Below are 20,681 nucleotides of genomic sequence, written 5' to 3'. Positions count from 1 at the left end.
TTCAATACCGCAATGCCCCTCTCTATCTTCTGACCCTAGCATGTCATGTCATATCGCGCTGACAGATCCAATGCAATAATTGAAATATCCACAATATGCATAAGTAGGCGTGCGGCGTGTGCCACGGTCGGTGTCCGTAAGTTACTAACTACAACAGCTTGCTCGACGCGGCGGGCGCGACTCTACTAGTAATGAACTTGATAATGTACAGTGGGAATGCGCTGATTGCGACGATGACCGCGACCTTCCAGGCGAACCGTGAAGACAAGACGAAAGTGAGATCTGTAAAGCGGTGAGCACCGTGTCATGTGAGTGAGCTGCAGAAAGACGACTCGCTTACCGAAGTACTCGGGAAGGAATGTCATACTGATGGCGTAGATGAAGAGAGTGATGATCTCGGAGAGAACCATGTATATGTGCCTAGACAGATAAAGGTCAGGCGAGGTCTGGGAACAGCCGCAGACCACACTCACCAAGTCGTGATCTCGAGCGCAACCATGATGAGCTCGTTGAGGATGAGTGCAGTGAACGAGATCGAGACGATGTTCAGGAACTCGTTCTCGAACAAGACGAGCGACATGATCATGATGGCGGCACCTAGGAATTATCATTGGACGCGAGCAAAGCACGCAAGGACGTATGAACTCACCTTGGTAAACGGAGATCATCAGCCATATGAAGAATGTCTTGTACGACAATTGTCGCCCCTGTGCAGCCGTCAGCAGGGTGATACAGCGTAACGCCTCCCGAATGACGAACTTTCGTGAGCTCCTTGTACAGCTCGGGATACAGGAGCGCGAGATCTTCATTGACATCGCGATCAAGCACCAATGAAAAGACGGGCGCCATGGTGTATGCGGTGGCATATCCGGCCATGAGGTATCCTTGGTAGAGGGCGATGGGCGCAAAGTAGAAAATGGACGAGAAGACCGCTTGCATGACGGAGATGATGAGACCACGGTGGATGACGAACTGCGCAAGCTTCGCAGAACGGCGGTACGAGTTGCGGCCGTGCCAGAGAAGGAGCTTGGTGAGGTAACTGAACTGCGTGACAGAGAAATCTGCAGCAAGCGAGGCTTGCTTTCCCTCCTTCCCAACGATGCCGACTCCTGCGATGTGGATGAGCACGGGTGTCCAGCAAAGAAGAGGATGGATACTGACCGACATCTGCAGCCTGGATCATGCTGACGTCGTTACCACCATCACCGATGCAGCAGACACGCTTCTTGGTGAACTTGCGAATCAAGCGAGCGACGTCGGCCTTCTGTGTCGGAGAGCATCGACAGGCAACAACAGCCGACAGCTTGGTCGCAATCTCGATGAACTCATTCTTGAACATGTTGAGACACAACTATTGGGGAGGTCAGCATCTTCCTCAGCATCACAACAAATGCTACCGACCTGAAGGGATTCTCCATCGATGACGAGACAACAGTCCAACTTGTTCTGCAGGAACTCCAATTGATCTCGTACTTGGTCGGACGTCTTGACTGCAGCATTTTATCAGCCTCTTGACATATCAACGTTCACAATCATCCACTTACGCTTCGCCACCTGGTGAATGTACTGGTTCCGTGCCACAAGCTTTGTCGAGATCGCGATACAGGTCGCAGTCTCGATCTTGTCTCCCGTCAACATCCAGATCTTGATGCCCGCATTCCGCAGCAGCTCGAGTGTGGACTTGACTTCGTCTTGGAGCTTGTCTTCGACACCTGTCAGGCCGAGAAGTTCTAGGTCATGCTCAAGCAACTCCTCGACGACAGCAGCCATCGCCTCGTTCCGGCCCTCCAGCTTGATACTCGCAAGGTGGTGCTCCTCCTTGAAGTGTCCGTAGGCCTGTTCGCTAAGCCGGCGGCGAGCCATAACAAGCGTCCGAAGGCCCTCACGCGCCATGTTGGCGCACTCTTCTTCGAGCCAATCGTTCCGCTGCACGATCTTCGTCATCACGACGTCCGCGCCTTTCTGCAGGAATGTGATCTCGCCCGACTGCGAGTCGCGCACAATGATGCCCATGCGCTTTGACTCGGACGTGAAGGGGAAGATGTCGAGCACGTCGAAGGACATTCGGGAGCCGGTGGGTGTCTGCAGTTCGATTCGCGTGCGATCGCGGAAGACAAGGCGCAAACCGACTGACTCGGTCCATTTGACGATCGCAACTTCGTCAGGTGATGAGGCCTGGTAGGTCACTGTCCCATCGTCATTGTTGACCGGAGTAACCTGCGTGGTAAAGTTCAGCATTCGGATGTCAGTATCAGGATAAGGAGTTGCGACCCACGTTGTGACAGAGCGCTAAACTAAGAACCACGTCGTGGACTCGGGACGACATGTCTCGTCGACCTCTCGTGGCCAGTTGCACGCCGGTTTGCAACGAGTTCTGGAGGCCTGGAAATGAAGTCAACAACGAGTGAATGATGCTGTACTGCATATATCAACCTTGTTCCGCGTTACCGAACGCCATTGCCAGTTGGTGGGCAACTTCGTCCATAGAGTCGAAACCGTACGATACCGTGCCCATATGCAGTTTCTTCATCTCCATTTCTACAAGTCATTCGTCAGTATGTACGCCTACGTAGTAGATGACCTACATACCGTTCTGCGTGAGCGTTCCTGTCTTGTCACTAAGTAGATACTCTATGCGCCCTAGCTCCTCGGGTAGCGTGCTCGTTCGTACGATAGTATTGGGTATCTCGTGGTCAGCCATGATGTGTTGCGCATAGACGGTCTTGCCCATATCCAAATTGACGCGCAGACTGTAAGTCATTTAGAGATGATGCGGGACGACCAAGTCCATGAAGCTAACCTGATGGGTATAATGGAGGAAAACAAAATGAGGAAACGGAAGATGTAGATGTACCACAGACCCCGAAAGCCGTTCAGCGCCACGAGTACGACGGAGAGCGCGAACGTCACGGCGCATAAAATCTGCGAGATGTGAGAACAAAGCATCCACCTCGTTTCCATGGGCTAACATACCTTCGCAAGTCTGTTGATCTCGATGTCCAAGAGACCAACCTTCGTCTCTGGATGGCTAGTGTTCATGACAGCGCGCGTCTCAGCACCGGTATACACCACGAAGCCAACGGCAGAACCCGCAGCCAAGACAGTATTCGACCAAAGCATGTTCTCCGCGGTCAGAGGCTCCACTGTGGGTACAGGAACCATCGGGACATCGCCGTCCAATAACGCTGGTGGGGAGTTGATTGTGAAGGTACCTATGAAGGTATGGATGTCCTTGATGGGCGTATCCGCTGCAGAAGCCATGAACATGCAGCGGAAAATGGAATATATGGGCACGTACCATAAATCTCTGCATCCAATGTCAGAAGCTCTCTGTCGTTCCCAAGCTTCTGACAAGCTGGGACAGCCACGCGCAACTTCCAATCCGTCTCGCCATCCAGTTGGTCTGTGCGAATGAAGCATGTACCAGAAGTGTCGGAAGTACGCAGAAGAACGAGGTCGGCAGGAACTCGCTGATTCTTCTCCAGTACCACGAGATCCCCTACTCGGAGACTAGACGAAGGCACAGAACGCGTGTGAGGAATGCCCGCTGGGGATGACTCGGAGTACACTGAGTGGTCGAGAACCAGATACTTCTGTGAATTCGCTTCGCGGTCGCGAAGATTGCGCTTGTAGTCGTCGTAGGCTTCCTTGCCTATCGTGACGGTCAGAACGAACGCCAAGGGCGCAACGTACGTGACGATGAAGCCTTTTGCATCAAGGTGAGCGGCGCAGTAAGACATTCGCGCAACATTACAAACAACTTACCAATCTTGAGTGCAGGGATGAACTGAGAAAGAGCCACCAGAAGGAAGTACAAGTTGAAGAAGAACTTGAATTGTTCGTAGAACACGAGCGGAAGGAAGGTGAAGACGTTGTACTTCTGATTTCGAACCATGTTGGGAGGGAATTTGCTCTGCAACTTATCTGGTGGTCGGAAGGGGATAGTCCTGGACTTGTCGTTTGTACGACCTTTCCGTGACAAGATAGACCTCTGGACATGAACGCTTCAGCCACATTTCTACTGCTTGGAAACCGCTGTAGTGTTCGAATTTGCGTGCAATACGCAAGATTCTTCGTGCAGGGGTAGCACATACCTGAGCCGAAGGTTCCCTCCTCGCCTCCTCCTGCTCGTCATCTCGATACTCTCCATCCTCATGAGACGCGTCTCCGAGCAGCGTAGCTTCCTCCTCCGGATCGTCTGAGTACTGGCGCTGCTTCCCCTTCCTGTTCATTGAAGCAGAGGAGGCCGCTGCACGCACTGCCGCGCGCATGTTGCTAGCCGTGCCGTCGCGGACCTGTTCACTAGGCTCGCCGTTGGAAAGAGGTGTGTAACCTGCCCTAGCCTGTCTGGATCGTCCGAATGTATGCAGTGGGATGTCGGACATGTAACCCGGAAAACACCAGTAACCAGACCAGTAAGTCGTATAGATGCAAACTAGCGGTGAAAGTCAAGCATGAAGTTGAGCAGGAAGTGGTCCGGCAACGTCAGGGCAGCGTCAACGATCACGCTTGCCTGCGCGCGGAGCGCGCTTCAGATACTGAGTCGGAGTAAAGCGGAATAAAAGATGAGACTTTCGGACTTGGTCCCGGTGTTTACTCGGAGCTGCACCAGTCTTGCCTTGTTTATCGGAGGCCGAATTTTACTTACCCATAGGGCCGTGCTGAGCGAGTACTAAGTACTTACTGTAGGAGCGCGGTCAAGTACCAGTCGGAGGATCGAAACTAAGGGACCAGACCTAGGATCCAGGATTCGGACGGTCAATTTCAGAGAAACAAGGGCGACCGCGTTCACATTGCAAAAGTTCGAACATTATATAAGACCCTAGTTCTGCATGATACTATACGTCCATGTAGTCCGACTGTTATAGCAGTCCATACACTCTGCTACGAGACAGCCTCTGTATTCAACTTCCTATTCTTGTTCAAGCGACAACCTTGGGGTTCCAAATTTCGTGGGGAAGCAGCACGTCGTTACATACGTCAAGTATCACCTATCCCATCACCATCGTCAGCATACTACAAGGCAAGTTCGACAAATGACTGAGCACTCACAGGTACGCCCCGCGCCGGCCTCCCGAGCGAGATGCAGTTCCCGTCCGCGTTCGAGACCGTCGCGGGCGTCTCGTTGACCGTCCAGATTTGCGCAGCGTCCTCGGGGTCGCAGTCCGCGACGTAGAGCACCTGGTTGGATGATTCGGGTACGACGCCGTTGGCGCTGATGCACAAGCCGCCGTACGAAATCTGCCCAGGCACGCCGGTGCCAGCGGTCACAATGAGGGCTGTTATGTCGCTCGAGGAGCCGTCCCCTGCGAGGGCCGCTTGGAGGTCGGCTCCAGACGCGGCAGCGGAGGGCGCGAAGACGAGGGAGGTGTCTGCAAAGAGGTGGTATCGTCAGTATGTGAGTTACGTGCGAAGTGGTGATGACACACTTTGTGAGGAGAAGAAGTGCGCGGCGGAGCCTGCGGGAATGAAGTCGGCCGTGACGAAGGGCATGACAGCGATGGCGGCGGAGAGGAGAGCAGCGAAGGACTTCATGGTTGCGAAGGTGTTGGCTGTTGCTACGAGTAGATGGGTGTGTGGAGACGATGAACGTGCTGGAAGTCAATCTACGCGCTGCCTCTTTATGAGAAAGAAGGTGGGGTCACCGTGGGGTTGTCCACGCCTGCGCGTAAATACGTGACTGCGTCAGATGTCAGATCCGAGCCTCCGACCCGGCCATTGGACAGCCTGGACAGGTCTGAAGGCGCCGCATCACGCATGTGGTGGACAATAATGGCCGTGTGTAGCCTTGGGCCAGGCGAATGTAAACGCGGTTGGGGGAGTAAATCGGTCGTTGATGCAGGTCGGCCGTTGTCGGTGATCATACACATGGTGATGATGGCCTGGGTCCCAGGGCAGCGTGATCAGAGACACTGCTTGGGATGGTCGGGCCTCCCTCACAGCAGTCTCGAAGCTAGTCTTCTGGTGCTGTGCATAAGTGGGTTAAACACTTTCATCTTGTGCGGTGCGAGGGTACTAATCAGTATCTTCAAAGCACTCACCTTTTACGTAACGGGAAGAAGTCAACGTAAACGCGTCCAGCTGCCTGGGCAGAACAACCTTCGAATGTCGATGCTGGTGGTTTGATATACGACTCGAGTATTGCCCGAAAGACACATAGGAAGAACAGCGATTCTCAAGAAGAGGTGTAGGGTTGGAATACGTCGGACTTCGAATTGTGGCGGGACGGGGTCGAGGTACGTACGGAGATGGAGGAGCGCTCTGCGCGCAAGACTCCTGGTATCTTCCCATCCTTCACTATGTAAGTGAAATTTTGTGTGGAGGACCCAGACCAATTAATCCATTGTGGCCTGCAGGTGATTGGGTGCATAAGTTAGTAAGATGCTGCAGAACAACTGTACCTACCAGCTCTCGTATTGTCCAGGAAGGAGTTCTTTGTACATCCTAAGACCCGTCGTATGGCCCTGAAGACAGCACATACCTGACTGCGTCACTATTCAGCACCTTGTTGTCTTGGAGCTGCTGAGGAGGCCTAGGTTGGATTCACCTCGGCAGGTCTTCACGTATACTTAAGAGGTATGTACGTAAGTTGAGACGTCCTGGCGTAGGATACTGCGAACGGACGCCCAGGCGATTTGGGCGCTGTAAACCACCTTCCATATATGGAGGCATTTTCCGCCATCACTACATAGTTACCGGTACTTTATAAGTTACTGTTTATCACCTCGCACTCTAACGAGCACGAAGTCATCGACAACATCAGCCAGCCATCTGAAGCAATGTCCATACCTTCGCGTTACGACAGGGTACAAATCCCTGGCATGTGCATGCATGTCGCGTTGTGTTGCGTTCGGACGCGCATCATTCATGTCGGCGGCGAAAGTATAATAGCACGCAAACCAAGTGTCGCGCGAAGCTCAATTGACTACAACAGTCTATTATGATTCACCCCGGTCGAGGACAGCTTGGCAATGGGAGCAGAGAGACCGCGGCAAGTTGACACAAACATGTCGGCAAACTGTGAGTACTGTGTACTATTATACCTTATCGTCGACGTCGCCCGACGCCGTGTGATTCAGACCCGAAGCCTGTGTTGGTTATTCACTCATGCACCCATCCCCCTTGGGGGCTTATCATTCAGCATCTTGAGCGTTGTATGCTATCTGCAACGTCGTCGGGAACCTTCTAGTGTGGTGGAAGTTCTCTCAGAGCTTCGCTCGTCCTGATTCACGCCGAGTGGTCCCTGCCTCCTGCGCCTGCCCTCTCTGGGCATGCGTTTCACGCACTAACTCATCGTATTTGGCCATAGCGGCCCTTTGCTAGCGAGCTTGATGCCGTGAGTTACGCATCAAGCTAGAGACCCGGGAGTCGGGATCTCTGCGACCGAAGTGGCGATTGTATGATAACAATCGCGCGAACCGGAAGTATTGGCATACTCACATGCACCTGAATACTTATGTATTCTTACATGCTTTACATAGTGGGCAGCGCAGAGACGATCGTATCCAACGCCGTCGGGTCCAGAATTCCCGCCCGACGGTCTCGGGGCTGTGTCGGACCTGGAGGTCGGCGGTCGCCTGTCCACACCCGGACCTCAGGCCTCATCATGCCTCAACCGCCCCAAGCTCATCGTGGTCAAGTCACCCTGTCTGAGGCCTCCACTGCGGGCGAATACAACTGCCCAATGTGCGTACAGGCTTTCCCGAACACGTCCCGTCTAGCCCGACCGCGGGCCCCAGGCTCTGTCCAATGGACTGATGGCGCGGTGAGCCCTCGCCGCCAATTTGCCGCCGATTGCAAAACAGCTGCATCAAAGCTGTATCGGCGCGCGGAATGCAGTGTGCAGGGACGGGTGCGCTCCTACGCCAGCCGTCTGTGTCAGCCTGTATACGGGAGGCCCGGGTTTCCCAGACATATAATCCATGGCATCCTCCTCCCGCGTGCGCCTTGCCCCCTTCCTTCTCTTTTCTTGGCCCCCTTATCTTCCTTGAACTCTTGGTGCTCCCTATTAACGCCTTGGTCTGCTGTGCCTGGTTCTGCCACAGCCTGGCCAACACTAGTATGCTACGCTCTCTCGTAGCCGCTCCGCTTCTCCTCTGGGCTCTCGTCGGCTATGTTCGTGCCGTGACCATATATGGCCCAGCGGGCGCGCAGAAGCCCTCCGGGACTGCTTCCTCCTCTGGGAGCGGGCCGATCTCCACTGGCACACTCGAGAACACGCAGTGGATATCGTCTCTGAACGCGTACAACGATGTCATCCTGCAGGCGCCCGCGCTCCCGAACCCGATGCCTTCGACGTCCTTCACGATTGGTGTGGCGAATGGTGCAGCTGGTATGAGTGGATTGTCAATACCGCAGAAGGGCAACTTCTATGGGTTCTCGATCGAGATGTCCGTTGTGGAGCAAGTTCGTGAGTATCGTAACTTTGCATTGTGGCGTACGTTATCTGACCGTCCTTCATCTATAGTCGGCGTGAATGCGTGAGTAGACAGACAATAGGTGTGAAGAGCTCGAATTTACCTGGCCAATCTTCAGGTCCTTCATTCAAGTACCGTTCCTGAACCTCCTCGCCACACTTGCCGACCGCGGTGGTAGCGTTCGGATACGTGTAGGTGGAAACACGCAGGAAGCTGCCGCACTCGTCGACAACCTCCCCAATAATGCAATGATAGCGAAGGATAAGCCCATCGCTGGTGGCTCTTCGCGTACAGTGCGTTTTCCCTTCGCGCGATGTGGCTTATGAAAGTACTGACTACGGGTGCAGGCTCAGACGCCGACACTTGAGTACACCGATGAGCTCTTGTACTTGCTCTCGAACATCTCCTCCTTGGTCAACGCGAAGTGGTATCTTGGTATTCCGTTCAACGATACTACACACCTCAGGCTCCAGATCGCCGAAGCCGCCGACTCTATCCTTGGTGACAACGTGCTCGGATACCAAGTTGGCAACGAGCCTGACCTCTACGCATCGTAAGTCCTGGTATATCTGATGTCAATGTCGTACTGATCGTGCAGTTACCTGCTCCTAGGCATGAGCGCAGGCCTGCCGACTACGACCCCCAGGACTATTTCGACGAGTTCGGCATCATGGTGAACGGCATCCACGACGACAAGAAGATCACGCGCACAGGCAACCTGGTTGCTCCTAGTCTACAGGGGACTTGGTCTCCCGAAGATCTATGGTCCACTGGCTATCTCGACGCATACGGGTCCTCTATCAATATTCTGGCAATGGAACAGTACGCACTACTTTTCCCGCCCCATCATGAGATATGTCTCTCACGGTCTCCTCGTGTTCCCTAGCTATCCCGACCAGAACTGCGCAGCCGAGTTCCCGGACGGAGGGTTCGGACCCATTAAGAACCCCCAGGATGTGTTTCCGAACTATCTCACCCACGCCTCGGGACAAAACCTCGTGAAGCCGTATCTGAACACTGCAGGGATCGCCCAGCAGCTCGGGAAGGAATTCATGATGTTCGAGACGAACACGGCGTCGTGTGGTGGCTTCCCAGGCGTCAGCGACAGTTTCGCATCCGCCCTTTGGGCTGTCGATTACGGGCTTCAGATGGCGTACAGCAACTTCACTGGTGCGCTACTGCACGTCGGTGGGCAGAATGTCTCATACAACGTGAGTGTCCGCAATTCGTCTCGTATCTGGCAGGAAGCTGACTCTTGTGCTATCTACAGCCATTCACACGTTCGTAATTCCAACTGGTCTCCGTATCGAACGAAATCCTGATATTTGCCTCTATACAGCTCCGCCAACGAACCTGTCCTTGTTCGAGAAGTGGACTATCGGCCCGATCATGTACTCGACACTCTTCGTCGCGGAAGCCCTCGGCACGACCAACACCTCCCGAGTCGTCGACCTCTTTGCCAATAGCGCGAACGAGTTCACCCCTGCCTATGCCATCTATGAGCACGACACGCTCTCCCGCATCGCTTTGATCAACTTCATGCAGGAGCAGAGCGGCGCGGGCGCGTACAGTGCGACCATCTCCGTCGGCGGGGAGGCGTTCGGGGAGTCGAACTCGGTTCCCAGCCAGGTCAAGGTCAAGTACCTGCTCGCGCCGTCCGTCAGCGAGAAGGAACAGATCACATGGGCGAACCAGGTATGTCTCGCTTTGCCTGCAACCAGCAGCATCCTTACTCACGGTTCTTCTTTCAGACGTTTGGAGGTCGGTTCCAGGTGGATGGGCGGCTGTCTGGCCAAGAAGTTATTCAGACAATCAAGTGCGACCAGTCAGCAAACACCTGTGTCATCCCAGTCCCCGCACCTGGTGCTGCGCTCGTCTTCGTCTCAAACGAGGCCCAAGCCTCGTCCGACCCGAAGGCGACCCAGACGTACTCCACGACCAGTGTGACGAACGTTATCCAGACGCTTACCATCGAACCGAGCGTGCTCTCGCACAGCAACGGCCATAGCGGGAACTTCCCTCTCTCCGGCACGAGTAAGGGGGGTGCGAACGCCGCCCTCTGCTCACATCATATCGACTACTCGTTGGCGTCACTGTCAATATTCATTGGTTTCTTCTTTGCTTTCTTTCGGTGATCTTTAGCTCTTGTTGCACTGGAGTAGTGAATTTGGGACGGTTAACGTGATAAAGGACACTTCGGACAGTACTGTATTGTAGTCACAGTATCCATGGGACCTACTAATCACCTACATTATGGACTTGATTCGCAACACTTTGTACTTACTAGTTTTTCATTCCGTAGCGCTCACTACTATACGACCATGAATGTCAGTGTTTCCAATCTTTCCGACATTGTCGATGTCGATGAGAGGCCACCTTTTGGACGTTCAACGTTGAACCCCTTGAAGTTGCCATCGCAGTGACTGGATCAGAGTCCGCTCGGAGCGGCAAATTGGCTAGGCGCCAGAACCACTTGCCGCCCGAATGCCGGCCAATCCCCCTCAACCAGTAACCGTCATCATCACAGTCGTGTAGGTATCCCATGAGTGCAGTATCGTCACGCGAAGACCTATTGACGTCCGCCGTGCCATCTTAGGTCCTCTGCGACCCATAAGAGCGATGTTTGGTGGACAAGGACCAGCTTACCGCATGCTGAAAAACTCATTGCAACCGGTGGTGTATCAGAGCCGCATGGGGCACGTCGGGCATCCTGGACAGCACGCAACCCTGATAGCTCGGAACATTGCACCGTCCCTCGTAGACAGTCTACGACACTATTTCATCCGTAGCTCAACGAGCATGAAGACTATCCGTACCCTGGACCCGATGAAACTCACTGCAGAAGACTACCTCCCAGCAATTAGCCTATTTGGACACATGCAGCGACTTCCACCCGAGGCTCCACTTTTCGGAGAGAACCACCTCAAGGGGTTCTTGTACTACCACCTACCTTCTCGTGGCCCGCCCCTTGCGGGAGAGCTTAGATTCCGCGTAACTCTGTCAGGAAACCCTGCCAGCTTTCCCTCGGGCTTTGATCTCGTGAACAAACATGGAGTCATCTGGCGCGTCCCTCTTGTAAACATCGCTTCGTACGAGAAGTACGCTCCCATCCGGCACCTCCTCATCAACGTAGATAGGACAGTTCCTCAGCAATTGATGGACTCTTTTAGGGAACAAGGCTATGTCCACGAAGCACGAATCATGCATGCCTTCGGCCAGCCGTTCGATCTACACCTGGACAGCCCTTTCCACTACTTTACGTTTGTTGCCAAGGACCGCATGGAGGGTGTTCAGCTGGGATATGTCACATCCTTCACCAAATTTGATCATACCAAGCGACCACAGAGACATGTTCCCTTCGAAGGTTTGCTATCTGTTCAGGAATTGCGGTTCAACGAGCTGACGCTTGATTGCGCTTTACAGGGACTGTGATGTGCTGTTTTGAGCCTTCCTCACTTCCGGAGCACGCGGGGAGGCGCGTTGCGGTTATTCGTGTGCTGCGTTCCCTCGAGTCGGATCCCGTTCGGCGTAACCCGTTGTATCTGGGTCCGGCGTATCCCCAAGAGCTCACACCTCGAGCAGGCGAGCTCTTGATGACCATGCGTTTTGGACGACTGCAGACGTGGATAGTCGATGTGGATAAGAAGACGCCGCGAAGGACGACGGGTCGTCATGTGGCACTCAGGATACTGTTCGACAATGCTGTCGAATACGCACGAAAAGACATTACTACTGAGGTGATGGAAGTACAGTACGTATCAGAGTCTCAACCCACGTGTCTCAGGCTTACAATGTTCATGCAGTGCGTAGGGAAGACAGAAACAACAATATGTGCATATAATATAGAAATGCATTGCTGCGAATGCCCCAAACACTGCGGAACCTAACGTCACTCAGATGTCCCTGTAGAATGCCCGCAACACAACCACCGTTCCCGCAGCAACGGTGAGCAGCGCCATGACACTCGGATGCGCACCCGTCACTCTCGCGGCGGCATTGCTGCCGAAACTCGTGCTCCCGGAGTATTGCTCCATCCCCTTATTCCCGTTCGACGTCGCAAGCACGGCCTCGTCGATCGTGGCCGTGTTCTTGATCTTCGTGATAGCGGTGGTGCCGAACGTCGCTGTGCTCGTGGGCTCAGACTCGGCCGCCGCCTCCTCGCTCATGAAGACCAGCGCGAAGCCGGGCGCGGGGACCTTGACTTGACAGGTGTTGGCCGCCTGGTCGCACTGGATGGTCTCAATGTGGAGGTCGTTCTTCAAACGGCCGTCCGATTCGAACTGGCCGCCAAAGGTCTGCCAGGTGCTTGTAAGATATTGCCGATGATGGATCCAAATTCACTTACCTGGTTACCCCAGGTAATGTTGAACTTCTCGCCGACGGAAGGTGCAACCAGATACCTGTTCACGGTCAGTAGTCCTTCACATCCCTTGTTGCTTTCCACACTCACTTAACCTTGATCTGCGCAGGGGTAGCTGCAGGCCGGCCAGTCTCGCCGCCGTCGATGGAGATAGTCACGGTGTAGTCGTTCGCACCGGAAGGGTCGGTCATGAAGTTGACGAACGCCAGCCTTGCGAGCTTCTCATTCTCGTAGATCGCATACCCAGGAGTATAGACGTTCCCGCTGTTCGCGCCCAGGTCGATGATACGCGAATTGTTGGAAGACCCGAGCGTCTCGGAGACAGCGAGGACGGAGTAGAAGATAGGACCAATCGTCCATTGGTGGAAGTGAGTCTCATTCGTCGGTGGAGCTGGATTAGGGAGTCAGTAACCATTCCCTCGCCGATGCTGAGTTCTGGCTTACCAGTGAAGGGCTGAACAACGCGCGGTCACTATCAGTCATGGGAGTGAGTGACAGATCATCCGGACTCACGTTGTAATACACGTTCTGACCACCAACATGCAGAAGCGCATGCGAGAAGTTGGCCGACGCCATAGTCAAGCCGTAGTCGAGCGCCCACAAAGTTGCACCGAAGCTCGTACTGATACCGGGGAACCCACCACACGACGCCGAGTTGGTCTCGAACATGATGAACGGCTTGCCAGCCTGTTGCGCGATCTGGGTGGAGTTGATGTACTGCCCGATCATGTTCCAGCCGGCCGTGTGGTCGAGGAACTTGGAGAACTCCGTCTGTGGGTCGACGGGGTCGCCGAAGCCCTCGTAGAGCGCAGCGCAGTTATCGTCGGGGTAGCTGCCAGTGAATTATGCGGTAAGTCCTAGGGGAATAGCAGCTGGCATTCGGCACTCACTGCTCGACAGTCAGTGCGCCGAGGGCGTCACTGTAAGCCTGAATGAAACCGGTATCCCACACCACTACACCCAAAGCGTATCAGAAGATACCAAACAGAGGCACAGTAGTGAAACGTACTCTCTGGCGTCCAGTCACCAGTGGCCAGACTTGGACCAAGGAGTAGGTTGGTGCGAGGTAGCCCCATAGACTTCATTGCTCCCAAGACGTCTCCGAACTCTCCGAAGTAGTCAAACGGTCCATACGTTTCAGGTCGGTGTTGATGGCTTAGATTGTTGTTGTGAGCTCTAATCGTTGCCAAGCAGCCATAGCAGGCTGGCTTACCGTGCATAGAGATCGGGCTCGTTGCCGACTTGGAGGCCGATCAAGTTGTCGCCCAGAATCTGCTCTCCGTACTGTGCGATCTCGAGCCGCAGGTTTGCGGTATCATTGAGGGGGACACCGAGGTACCACTTCACGTTGACCAGAGACGAGATGTTTGCAAGCAGATAGAGAATCTCCGGGGTGTATAGGAGCGCGGGTGTTTGCGTCTGGTAACGTTTCAGTGAGTCGAACATCACCCTCATGAAGACTATGGAGCACTACTAACCGGGTTGTTCGTGTCGACCTTCTGCTTCTCGATCGCCTTACCATCGGGGAGGCTCATGACCATCCGCGCTTCTTCCTGTGTGTTACCGCCAACACGCACGTGTACTCGTCCTGCCCGCTCCGCAACAAGGGCCATGAGGTTCAAGAATGGTGGGTGGATGTATGAACTGTGCAGTGCGTTAGCGTTTTTGACCTTGTTATGTTCCTGTCACTCACCCATTCAGACCAACTGTTGAGCGAAGACGGCTTGAATTAGCATCATATTGACTAGAGCGTACGACGGCAAGGTGCGCACTACGTCCCTATCTTCCGACCGCGCGTCCGGTAATAGGGACATGATCGTTCATGCCTCTCAGGCTGGGTCATGCCGACATAACCCAGCTTGAGAGACCTGACGTCCATATATCCACATGCGATGCGACGAATGCAATACTCACTGACTTGGTTCACTACGGACATTTCCACGGAGAATCCGAAGAAGGCTCCGCTCTGCGGTATTGAGAGGCCATTGACATTGACAGCGTCCGCGGCCAGTTGGACACCGAACTGATTCGGTGGTAGCGGATTCGGAAGTGGTGGAGGGTTTAAGACCAGCGTATCATATGCGGCCGACGTGGAAGAAGGGAGCGCAGAGGTCGCTGAGCCGGTCGCAGTGCCGATAGGTTGTTGCCCAGCCTGCCCATACACCGTGACCGCCTGCGCACCGGCGAGGGCGGTAACGAGAGAGAAAAGGAGAGTGTGGATGGCCATGCTGGCACGAACGGGGGAGGAAAGCTTCCATTCCCCCCGCAAGCCCCGCGTGTTGTATACCCTCAGTCAGCCCTCAGCCTGGCAGAGATGAGCCAAGCGAGGATGGCGCTCGCCTAGCTTTCTCGCGAGCGGTGCCAAGACCTCTCCTGGTCGCGGCTGGGCGGCATGTCAAAACGCGGTGACTTCTAGCAGGGGGTTGTGGAGCTCCGACAGAAATAGCTGCTCCCGTTGCTGTTGTCGTTACTGCAGGACCGTAGCGGCGACTGAACGTCGTTGGTCTTGTCACCGGCGGGCGCAAGTAGGTTGCCAAGCGCCTCAGCTATCTCAGCCTGCACCTCCTTCACGATGAGCTTTCTGGGCATATGTACTTGGCTGCTGCCGATCGACGGGCCTCGGATCTGAGCCAAGTTGCCTCACATCCATGGAGATGGTGGGTGGGAACATGTGGCAAGTTCGGGTGGTGGGCAAGTTCAACAACATCAGCGGCTGTGGCACCTCCGAGCCGGGAGTGTTGAACTTCATGGCTTCCATGAACCCAGGCCCGCACGACGCCATACTGGGGAGCAGGATTGAGAGTATTCATATTGCCGATCTCATTCTTGGGCTAGCGCTTTCTTGCTTTCCTGGTGGTCACTTACGGGAAAAGCTCCCTGCAGACCATCATCTCTCTGGAACCATCGATACAGTTCATCCAGGTCAGAACCGCATATGTCGCACCACTCTTCTAGATTTACGCTGATTTGCACTGAGCTGAAGATGTTCTAACAGATGAAAGAGCAGCCACGCTGCTGCAAGTCCTATTTGAAGCCTCAGTGTAAGTAGAGGACGCGCTCGCCAAGAGATGTTAGCTCTCTGTCGGCGATCTAACATTGCCTGGTTGTATCTGGCGTTGTCGTTTGATACATACCCACAATCATCTCCCGTTAACTGAGAGTATTGCAGGCGACCTTTAGTCCAAGTCCAGACATGTCGAGACCTACGGTGAGTCCCGATGTTGCTCCGTCCCATGGCGCTCAAGATGCGACCAGCTCGAAGAACGGCAAGAGCACTGCTATTATGTCGGAGCGGTCAGCATCAACCAGCTATGTACACAACTGCTCGAGCACTCATCATTTTGGCCGTCTACTCCGACTTGCCCCACCATGACGGAGGTTGGCCACATCCTTACGCATAAACATTCGCCGACCATCTATCATGGCCATGCACGATATCTCTGACGGGAGACGCCGTGTTCGACGACAGATGGAGAGTAATGTCGACGTCGGCTCGCAACTTGTCAGGCTGTACCAGTCATCACCTCAACTATCGTCGGAGATGGATATTCCATGCGAGTTGTTTGTACTGAATACAATGACACAGATGGCCGCCATACACGGACCGACATGGACGGCGTCGAACGTGTGCGACGCTCAAGGCAAATGCCTCCGAAGCACGCCAGTCCAAGTCTCTCACCATCACTCCAACAGCTTCCGGCTGCTATCCGGTGTAAGGGGCACCGAAAATCGTTGAGAAGCCCTTGAAGTGCGCGAGTGAAGGTTGCCAATGCCAGTGCTACCGATTGGGCTTTCGAAAATACGCAGTTCATCTCCACGGGGTTTGTTCAGCCACACGACTGCCAGCGAGTCTGTATGGTGCAGTACTCGGAGTTTTCAAGCTTCAGCTTCGAGACAATGTGGGTCCGACTTCGACCTATCGCTGTCAAGTCAAGTCAAGTCAAGAAGCAGATGGAACGGTTCGAACAGTAAGCAGTTCGCAAGCAGCTGGCCCTTGACCCTGGACGTGCTTCGACATCAGACCATGAGACGTATCGAAATCATATGCATACCGTCGCGCACGAAGTGCCACTTTGACTCCGAGCGTGGACGTCGCCCGCGGTCATTCTCTCGATACCATGCTGGAGGACTGTTGTCGGCAACCGCTACGACCACGCTGAGATCTCGGCTACAAACTCGCATACAGGGCAGACGTACTCTTTACAGTTCTTTTTGCATTTCGTGATACTGCAACAACACAACAACAAGTCCCCAGACTAGCGACACAAGCAGGATGACAGGACAGGGACAGGAGGGTAAATGATACATCTAAACAGATCCAACAACCAACGCGTTTACTTGAACTGCAAACACACACGCAAGTCGTCAGCATTACCGTCCAATCACAAGCCAACGGGTTGTGAAGAAGGCAGAGACAGGGTACTTACCAACTTGCCGTCCACCCACTTCTTGCCGTTGACCTCGAGGTCCCACGCAAGTGCAGCCTCGAAGAAGGCCTTGTCCTCAGCGTTGTTAAGGTCGAGGCGCTTGTACTCGTAAGACTCCCAGTCGGGAGCGACATCGACAACGGGCTTGATGTCCTGGCCGCGCGCGATGAGCACACCAGTGATGATCGAGTCGTTCGTCTGGCCAAGGACGCCCATGGACCCGAAGAGATACTTGCGGGACGCCTCAAGGCGGTTGAAGAAGCCGCCGATCTGGTTCGACGACATGAAGGTCTGGGTGAGCTCCTCGTTGTACTTGAAGTCTACACGCCAGGTGGAGAAACCTTCAGGATCGTAGCTGTCAAAGCGTCAGCGAGCGATCATGCTTCAAAGGGGCGCGGACATACTTCTTGTAGAACCACTCAAGGGAGCCGTCCGGACCACGCGTGTCCTTGTTGGAGTATGCGCGCTTCCAGTCCTCGAGGTTGAAGGACGACTTGGGGAGGGAGTCAAGAGGGTTCTTCGCCTTGGGCTCATCCCTAGGGATATCGTCCTCCTCGTCCTCCTCAGCCTCCTTCTTCTTAGGCTTCTCAGCCTTGGGAGCGGGAGCGGGAGCAGGCTTGGCCTCCTTCTTCTCCTTCGGAGGGGGAGTGAAAGCGAGCGCCTTCTCGATGTACTGTGTCTCACCGAAGATGGGCTTCAGAGAGGGCTGGTTCACGACCGTCTCGAAGTGGCGGATGACGTTGGGGAGCTCGGTGCGGAGGGGGGCATCAATGGTGACGGTGAGAGCGCGCTGGAGAACGGATGCGATGGTAATGTCGGCAAGCGAGATGCGCTCGCCAACGAGGAAGGTGTGGGTGGAGAGGTAAGACTCGAGGGTCTTGAGGGAACGGAGCTGACGCTCAGCGAGGGTGGTGTGGATCTGAAAAATCGAGCCCTCAGGGTCTTACAATTCGAGAATGTTGAAGAACAAGACTCACGGGCTTGGCGTAGGGAGTGAGGACGCCCCTCACAAGTTGGAAGATGATGACGGTGTGCGCGTTGATCTCGCTGTCCGCGAACGAGACCCACTGGTCAACGAGTGCCGCTTGTTTCGAGTCGGAAGGAAGGAGAGTGGAGTTAGGGGCAAGGGAGGCGACTAAGCGATTGCGTTAGCACAGATGCTGCAAATCGAGCAGACAGAGCAAGCGAATCAGAGTGTATATGAACTGTCGACACAAGAATTAAGACAGGGATAACTGATGATGATAATCTCATCCTCTCGCTTGCTCGTATAGGATAATGCACCGCGGTGGTACGATCCATAGTCAGATGGGAAGATGACTCACTGTAGCGGGCAATAGCGGGAGTCTCGGTGAGCTTGAAGCCATCTGCGCCCTCGAAAGCGGGGATCTTGCCATGGGGGAACTTGGCAAGGAACTCGGGTTTCTTGTTGTCCTGGAAGTGAACGTAGCCCTCCGGGATATCGAGCTTCAGTCCCGCGAAAGCAGCAACAGCGCGAATCTAGCAGATCGCCGTGAGTTTCGATGCTACCGGATGCAAGGAACTGTGCTGCACGTACACGCTTGCCGTTTACGAACTCAGGCGTCGTCCAGACGGTGCCAGCGGAGGACATTTTGTGTGAGGAGGTGAGTGTACGGTGAGGGCTTGATTCTCCTCGATTTTTTTCCTGTTATCGCGGCAGATCCAGCACGTGACGTCTGCGCTTCAGGGCCGGCTTCTGGGAGGACCGTCCGAGTCGTCGATGATGTCGATGTCGATGTCGATGAGCACTTGTTATCCAGCGACCATCTCGTCTTCCCACTCCTTCAATCTCCTATCCATCGCTGTGATCTCTCTTCATCCGCCATTTTCGCGCGCGCGGGGTGATTGTCTTCAAGATCTCGCGCAGACACTCCGGAAACACCGTGATGCCGCTGCGGCCCACCTCAAGTTCCTCAACGCGTTTCGAGAGCGGCTTGTCGCTACGGTAGTTGCCGAAGACGAAAGGAGGCGTATTGAGATGATTTCAGCGCATTGCGCAGAGCAGTGAGCACCAGTTGGCTAAATGCTGCAGAAGAGCCATCATCAGTCGAGTCGTAAGCACATATACAGTATATGCATCCCTGAGCTAAGAGCTGGCGCACAGTTGGCGTACTGGCACGTATTTGTCTTGCCTGACCTTGCGTTGGCGACTCTGATTACCTGGCTTCATTGCCCACGAGCGTCTATTCGGCAGAGGTCGAGGGCTTGATTGTGTTAAGTCGATGGGCGAGAGCCGTTCATGGAGTTGCACATCTCGCTATATGACTCACACATTGCACTGGATGACATATTCGTCCAGACTTTTACCTCATTTCCATTGTCACTGGGCCACAAAATTGGGACACTTGATAGTTGTCCGCTCTGCGGCCTTGCCTACCTTGATCTCGCATCAGTCTCGCATCCAAGGTTCCCGAATACGCCGTATGGTGGTCACTGATATTGCGAAAGGCTCATAGTCGGTCAAGGCCACTAACCGGCCCCTCAGTGCGTATTTTCGGCCAATGGGCTGTTGAAGGTCAGCAAACATCACTTTCTTCCACCTGCAAGTTCTCAAGCTCGTCTTCTAGCTTCATTCGACTGCAGGCATTAAGAAGTTCCGGTAGTGCTTCTCGTCCCACTGACAGCACGCCTCCGTGAATTGCGCTCGCGACATATGTTGCGTTCGCGGTCACGTGCATGGTGTGTGGGCACATCCCAAGCGTTTGCCCCACGGCCTGCACCTATGGCGAGGCGCTGTTTAACTCTGACTGCTCTGGAACACTTGGCACCGAGCAATGGGCACAGAATCCATCCACACGGGGCGAAGGGCACGCAGTATGACCTGCATTGCTTGGTACGTACTGAAGCATTCCTCTGACTGACCGACTCGTACCGAGTGTCATCTCCCTTGATCCCGAACTCGGATAACGACATAATCTTCATGTTCCTGACGGGTGTCAACATAAAGGCTTCCGTGCCTATACATGGCATTTAGTGCGCTTCTTGGCCCTCTTTCATGTGCCGGACCTGATGGAGTGCGTCTCTAGCTCCGGCTCCGCCAGCCTTGGGCCCGCGTTGAGGGGCTCAAGGGGGGCTGATGTCGGTGGCTGGTGCCTTGTTGCATTTGTAAAGTGACAGAGTGAGACATACGCATGGGAGAGCTTGCTGTGCTCTTTTGCATACACAACTCCCGCCATTGGGCGGGATAGGCGCCAATGCCGACATCTGTATCATACGGCGCCCTGCGGATAGATGTTGAGTCCGCCCATGCAAGTGGTACAGCCGCGCGGCATACCCATGGCTGTCCATGCAACGTCCACGCAACTGTCCAGCGTTAGTTTCGTCCGATTCTCAACGGAAACCTTCGGGGCCGTCTGACAGTTCGTGTTTCGCACCCTCCCACGGAACGTAGTAACACAGTGGTTAGGATTCGTTACCAACAAGGAGATTGATGCGTCGCTTGCGATATATGTTGAA

General features: G+C 54.4%; 6 protein-coding genes across 6 annotated transcripts; 2 read left to right on the top strand and 4 right to left on the bottom strand.

The window, feature by feature from the left end:
- Window positions 1-27: 27 nt before the first annotated feature.
- On the bottom strand, window positions 28-4,496 carry L226DRAFT_364405 (aminophospholipid-transporting P-type ATPase). The gene is made up of 16 exons (XM_067674246.1): window positions 4,095-4,496; window positions 3,766-3,991; window positions 3,299-3,706; window positions 2,974-3,248; window positions 2,801-2,922; window positions 2,590-2,750; window positions 2,434-2,538; window positions 2,276-2,382; window positions 1,545-2,217; window positions 1,402-1,490; window positions 1,162-1,351; window positions 760-1,109; window positions 650-707; window positions 474-597; window positions 341-420; window positions 28-282 (listed from the first exon to the last, which is right to left on the bottom strand). The coding sequence occupies exons 1-16, from the start codon at window positions 4,383-4,385 to the stop codon at window positions 149-151; spliced, it is 3,393 nt and encodes a 1,130-aa protein (XP_067537863.1). The 5' UTR covers window positions 4,386-4,496; the 3' UTR covers window positions 28-148.
- A 426-nt stretch (window positions 4,497-4,922) lies between these two features.
- Window positions 4,923-5,535, bottom strand: L226DRAFT_544709 (uncharacterized protein; the record flags this gene model as incomplete). Its single annotated transcript, XM_067682291.1, has 3 exons — window positions 4,923-4,991; window positions 5,053-5,372; window positions 5,430-5,535. 3 exons carry the CDS (start codon window positions 5,533-5,535, stop codon window positions 4,923-4,925), a joined length of 495 nt encoding a protein of 164 aa, XP_067537862.1.
- A 2,423-nt stretch (window positions 5,536-7,958) lies between these two features.
- L226DRAFT_505448 (uncharacterized protein) lies at window positions 7,959-10,791 on the top strand. Its single transcript, XM_067678031.1, has 9 exons — window positions 7,959-8,410; window positions 8,468-8,480; window positions 8,536-8,710; window positions 8,765-8,970; window positions 9,030-9,239; window positions 9,304-9,628; window positions 9,688-9,695; window positions 9,755-10,112; window positions 10,169-10,791. Exons 1-9 carry the CDS (start codon window positions 8,062-8,064, stop codon window positions 10,550-10,552), a joined length of 2,028 nt encoding a protein of 675 aa, XP_067537861.1. The 5' UTR covers window positions 7,959-8,061; the 3' UTR covers window positions 10,553-10,791.
- A 222-nt stretch (window positions 10,792-11,013) lies between these two features.
- On the top strand, window positions 11,014-12,301 carry L226DRAFT_533290 (uncharacterized protein). The gene is made up of 3 exons (XM_067680424.1): window positions 11,014-11,781; window positions 11,841-12,168; window positions 12,221-12,301. The coding sequence occupies exons 1-3, from the start codon at window positions 11,037-11,039 to the stop codon at window positions 12,225-12,227; spliced, it is 1,080 nt and encodes a 359-aa protein (XP_067537860.1). The 5' UTR covers window positions 11,014-11,036; the 3' UTR covers window positions 12,228-12,301.
- L226DRAFT_559345 (glycoside hydrolase family 79 protein) lies at window positions 12,153-15,089 on the bottom strand. The gene is made up of 11 exons (XM_067683292.1): window positions 14,692-15,089; window positions 14,471-14,483; window positions 14,256-14,421; window positions 13,991-14,196; window positions 13,787-13,932; window positions 13,668-13,731; window positions 13,291-13,609; window positions 13,222-13,231; window positions 12,868-13,168; window positions 12,763-12,817; window positions 12,153-12,712 (listed from the first exon to the last, which is right to left on the bottom strand). Exons 1-11 carry the CDS (start codon window positions 15,002-15,004, stop codon window positions 12,311-12,313), a joined length of 1,995 nt encoding a protein of 664 aa, XP_067537859.1. The 5' UTR covers window positions 15,005-15,089; the 3' UTR covers window positions 12,153-12,310.
- Window positions 15,090-17,111: 2,022 nt separating this feature from the next.
- L226DRAFT_569473 (elongation factor 1-gamma) lies at window positions 17,112-18,816 on the bottom strand (the record flags this gene model as incomplete). The annotated part of the gene is made up of 6 exons (XM_067684311.1): window positions 17,112-17,120; window positions 17,205-17,559; window positions 17,609-18,123; window positions 18,182-18,339; window positions 18,530-18,704; window positions 18,763-18,816. The coding sequence occupies 6 exons, from the start codon at window positions 18,814-18,816 to the stop codon at window positions 17,112-17,114; spliced, it is 1,266 nt and encodes a 421-aa protein (XP_067537858.1).
- Between the last annotated feature and the right edge of the window lie 1,865 nt (window positions 18,817-20,681).

This window comes from Lentinus tigrinus (genome assembly GCF_003813185.1).
Source record: "Lentinus tigrinus ALCF2SS1-7 unplaced genomic scaffold L226scaffold_7, whole genome shotgun sequence".
NCBI classification, from domain to species: Eukaryota; Fungi; Basidiomycota; class Agaricomycetes; order Polyporales; family Polyporaceae; genus Lentinus; species Lentinus tigrinus.
This window is presented reverse-complemented; position numbering and strand designations above follow the sequence as displayed.

Coding starts and splice junctions, on each gene's coding strand:
- L226DRAFT_364405 (XM_067674246.1), bottom strand. CDS start 4,385: ATGTCCGACATCCCACTGCATACATTCGGACGATCCAGACAGGCTAGG. Junction 2,751..2,800: donor TCCTCCATTATACCCATCAG/GTTAGCTTCATG, acceptor AATGACTTACAG/TCTGCGCGTCAATTTGGATA. Junction 421..473: donor GCGCTCGAGATCACGACTTG/GTGAGTGTGGTC, acceptor TTATCTGTCTAG/GCACATATACATGGTTCTCT.
- L226DRAFT_505448 (XM_067678031.1), top strand. CDS start 8,062: ATGCTACGCTCTCTCGTAGCCGCTCCGCTTCTCCTCTGGGCTCTCGTC. Junction 8,971..9,029: donor GAGCCTGACCTCTACGCATC/GTAAGTCCTGGT, acceptor ACCTGCTCCTAG/GCATGAGCGCAGGCCTGCCG. Junction 10,113..10,168: donor AGATCACATGGGCGAACCAG/GTATGTCTCGCT, acceptor TTCTTCTTTCAG/ACGTTTGGAGGTCGGTTCCA.
- L226DRAFT_533290 (XM_067680424.1), top strand. CDS start 11,037: ATGTTTGGTGGACAAGGACCAGCTTACCGCATGCTGAAAAACTCATTG. Junction 11,782..11,840: donor GAGACATGTTCCCTTCGAAG/GTTTGCTATCTG, acceptor TGCGCTTTACAG/GGACTGTGATGTGCTGTTTT.
- L226DRAFT_559345 (XM_067683292.1), bottom strand. CDS start 15,004: ATGGCCATCCACACTCTCCTTTTCTCTCTCGTTACCGCCCTCGCCGGT. Junction 13,732..13,786: donor TGGTGACTGGACGCCAGAGA/GTACGTTTCACT, acceptor CTTTGGGTGTAG/TGGTGTGGGATACCGGTTTC. Junction 12,818..12,867: donor CCTGCGCAGATCAAGGTTAA/GTGAGTGTGGAA, acceptor GACCGTGAACAG/GTATCTGGTTGCACCTTCCG.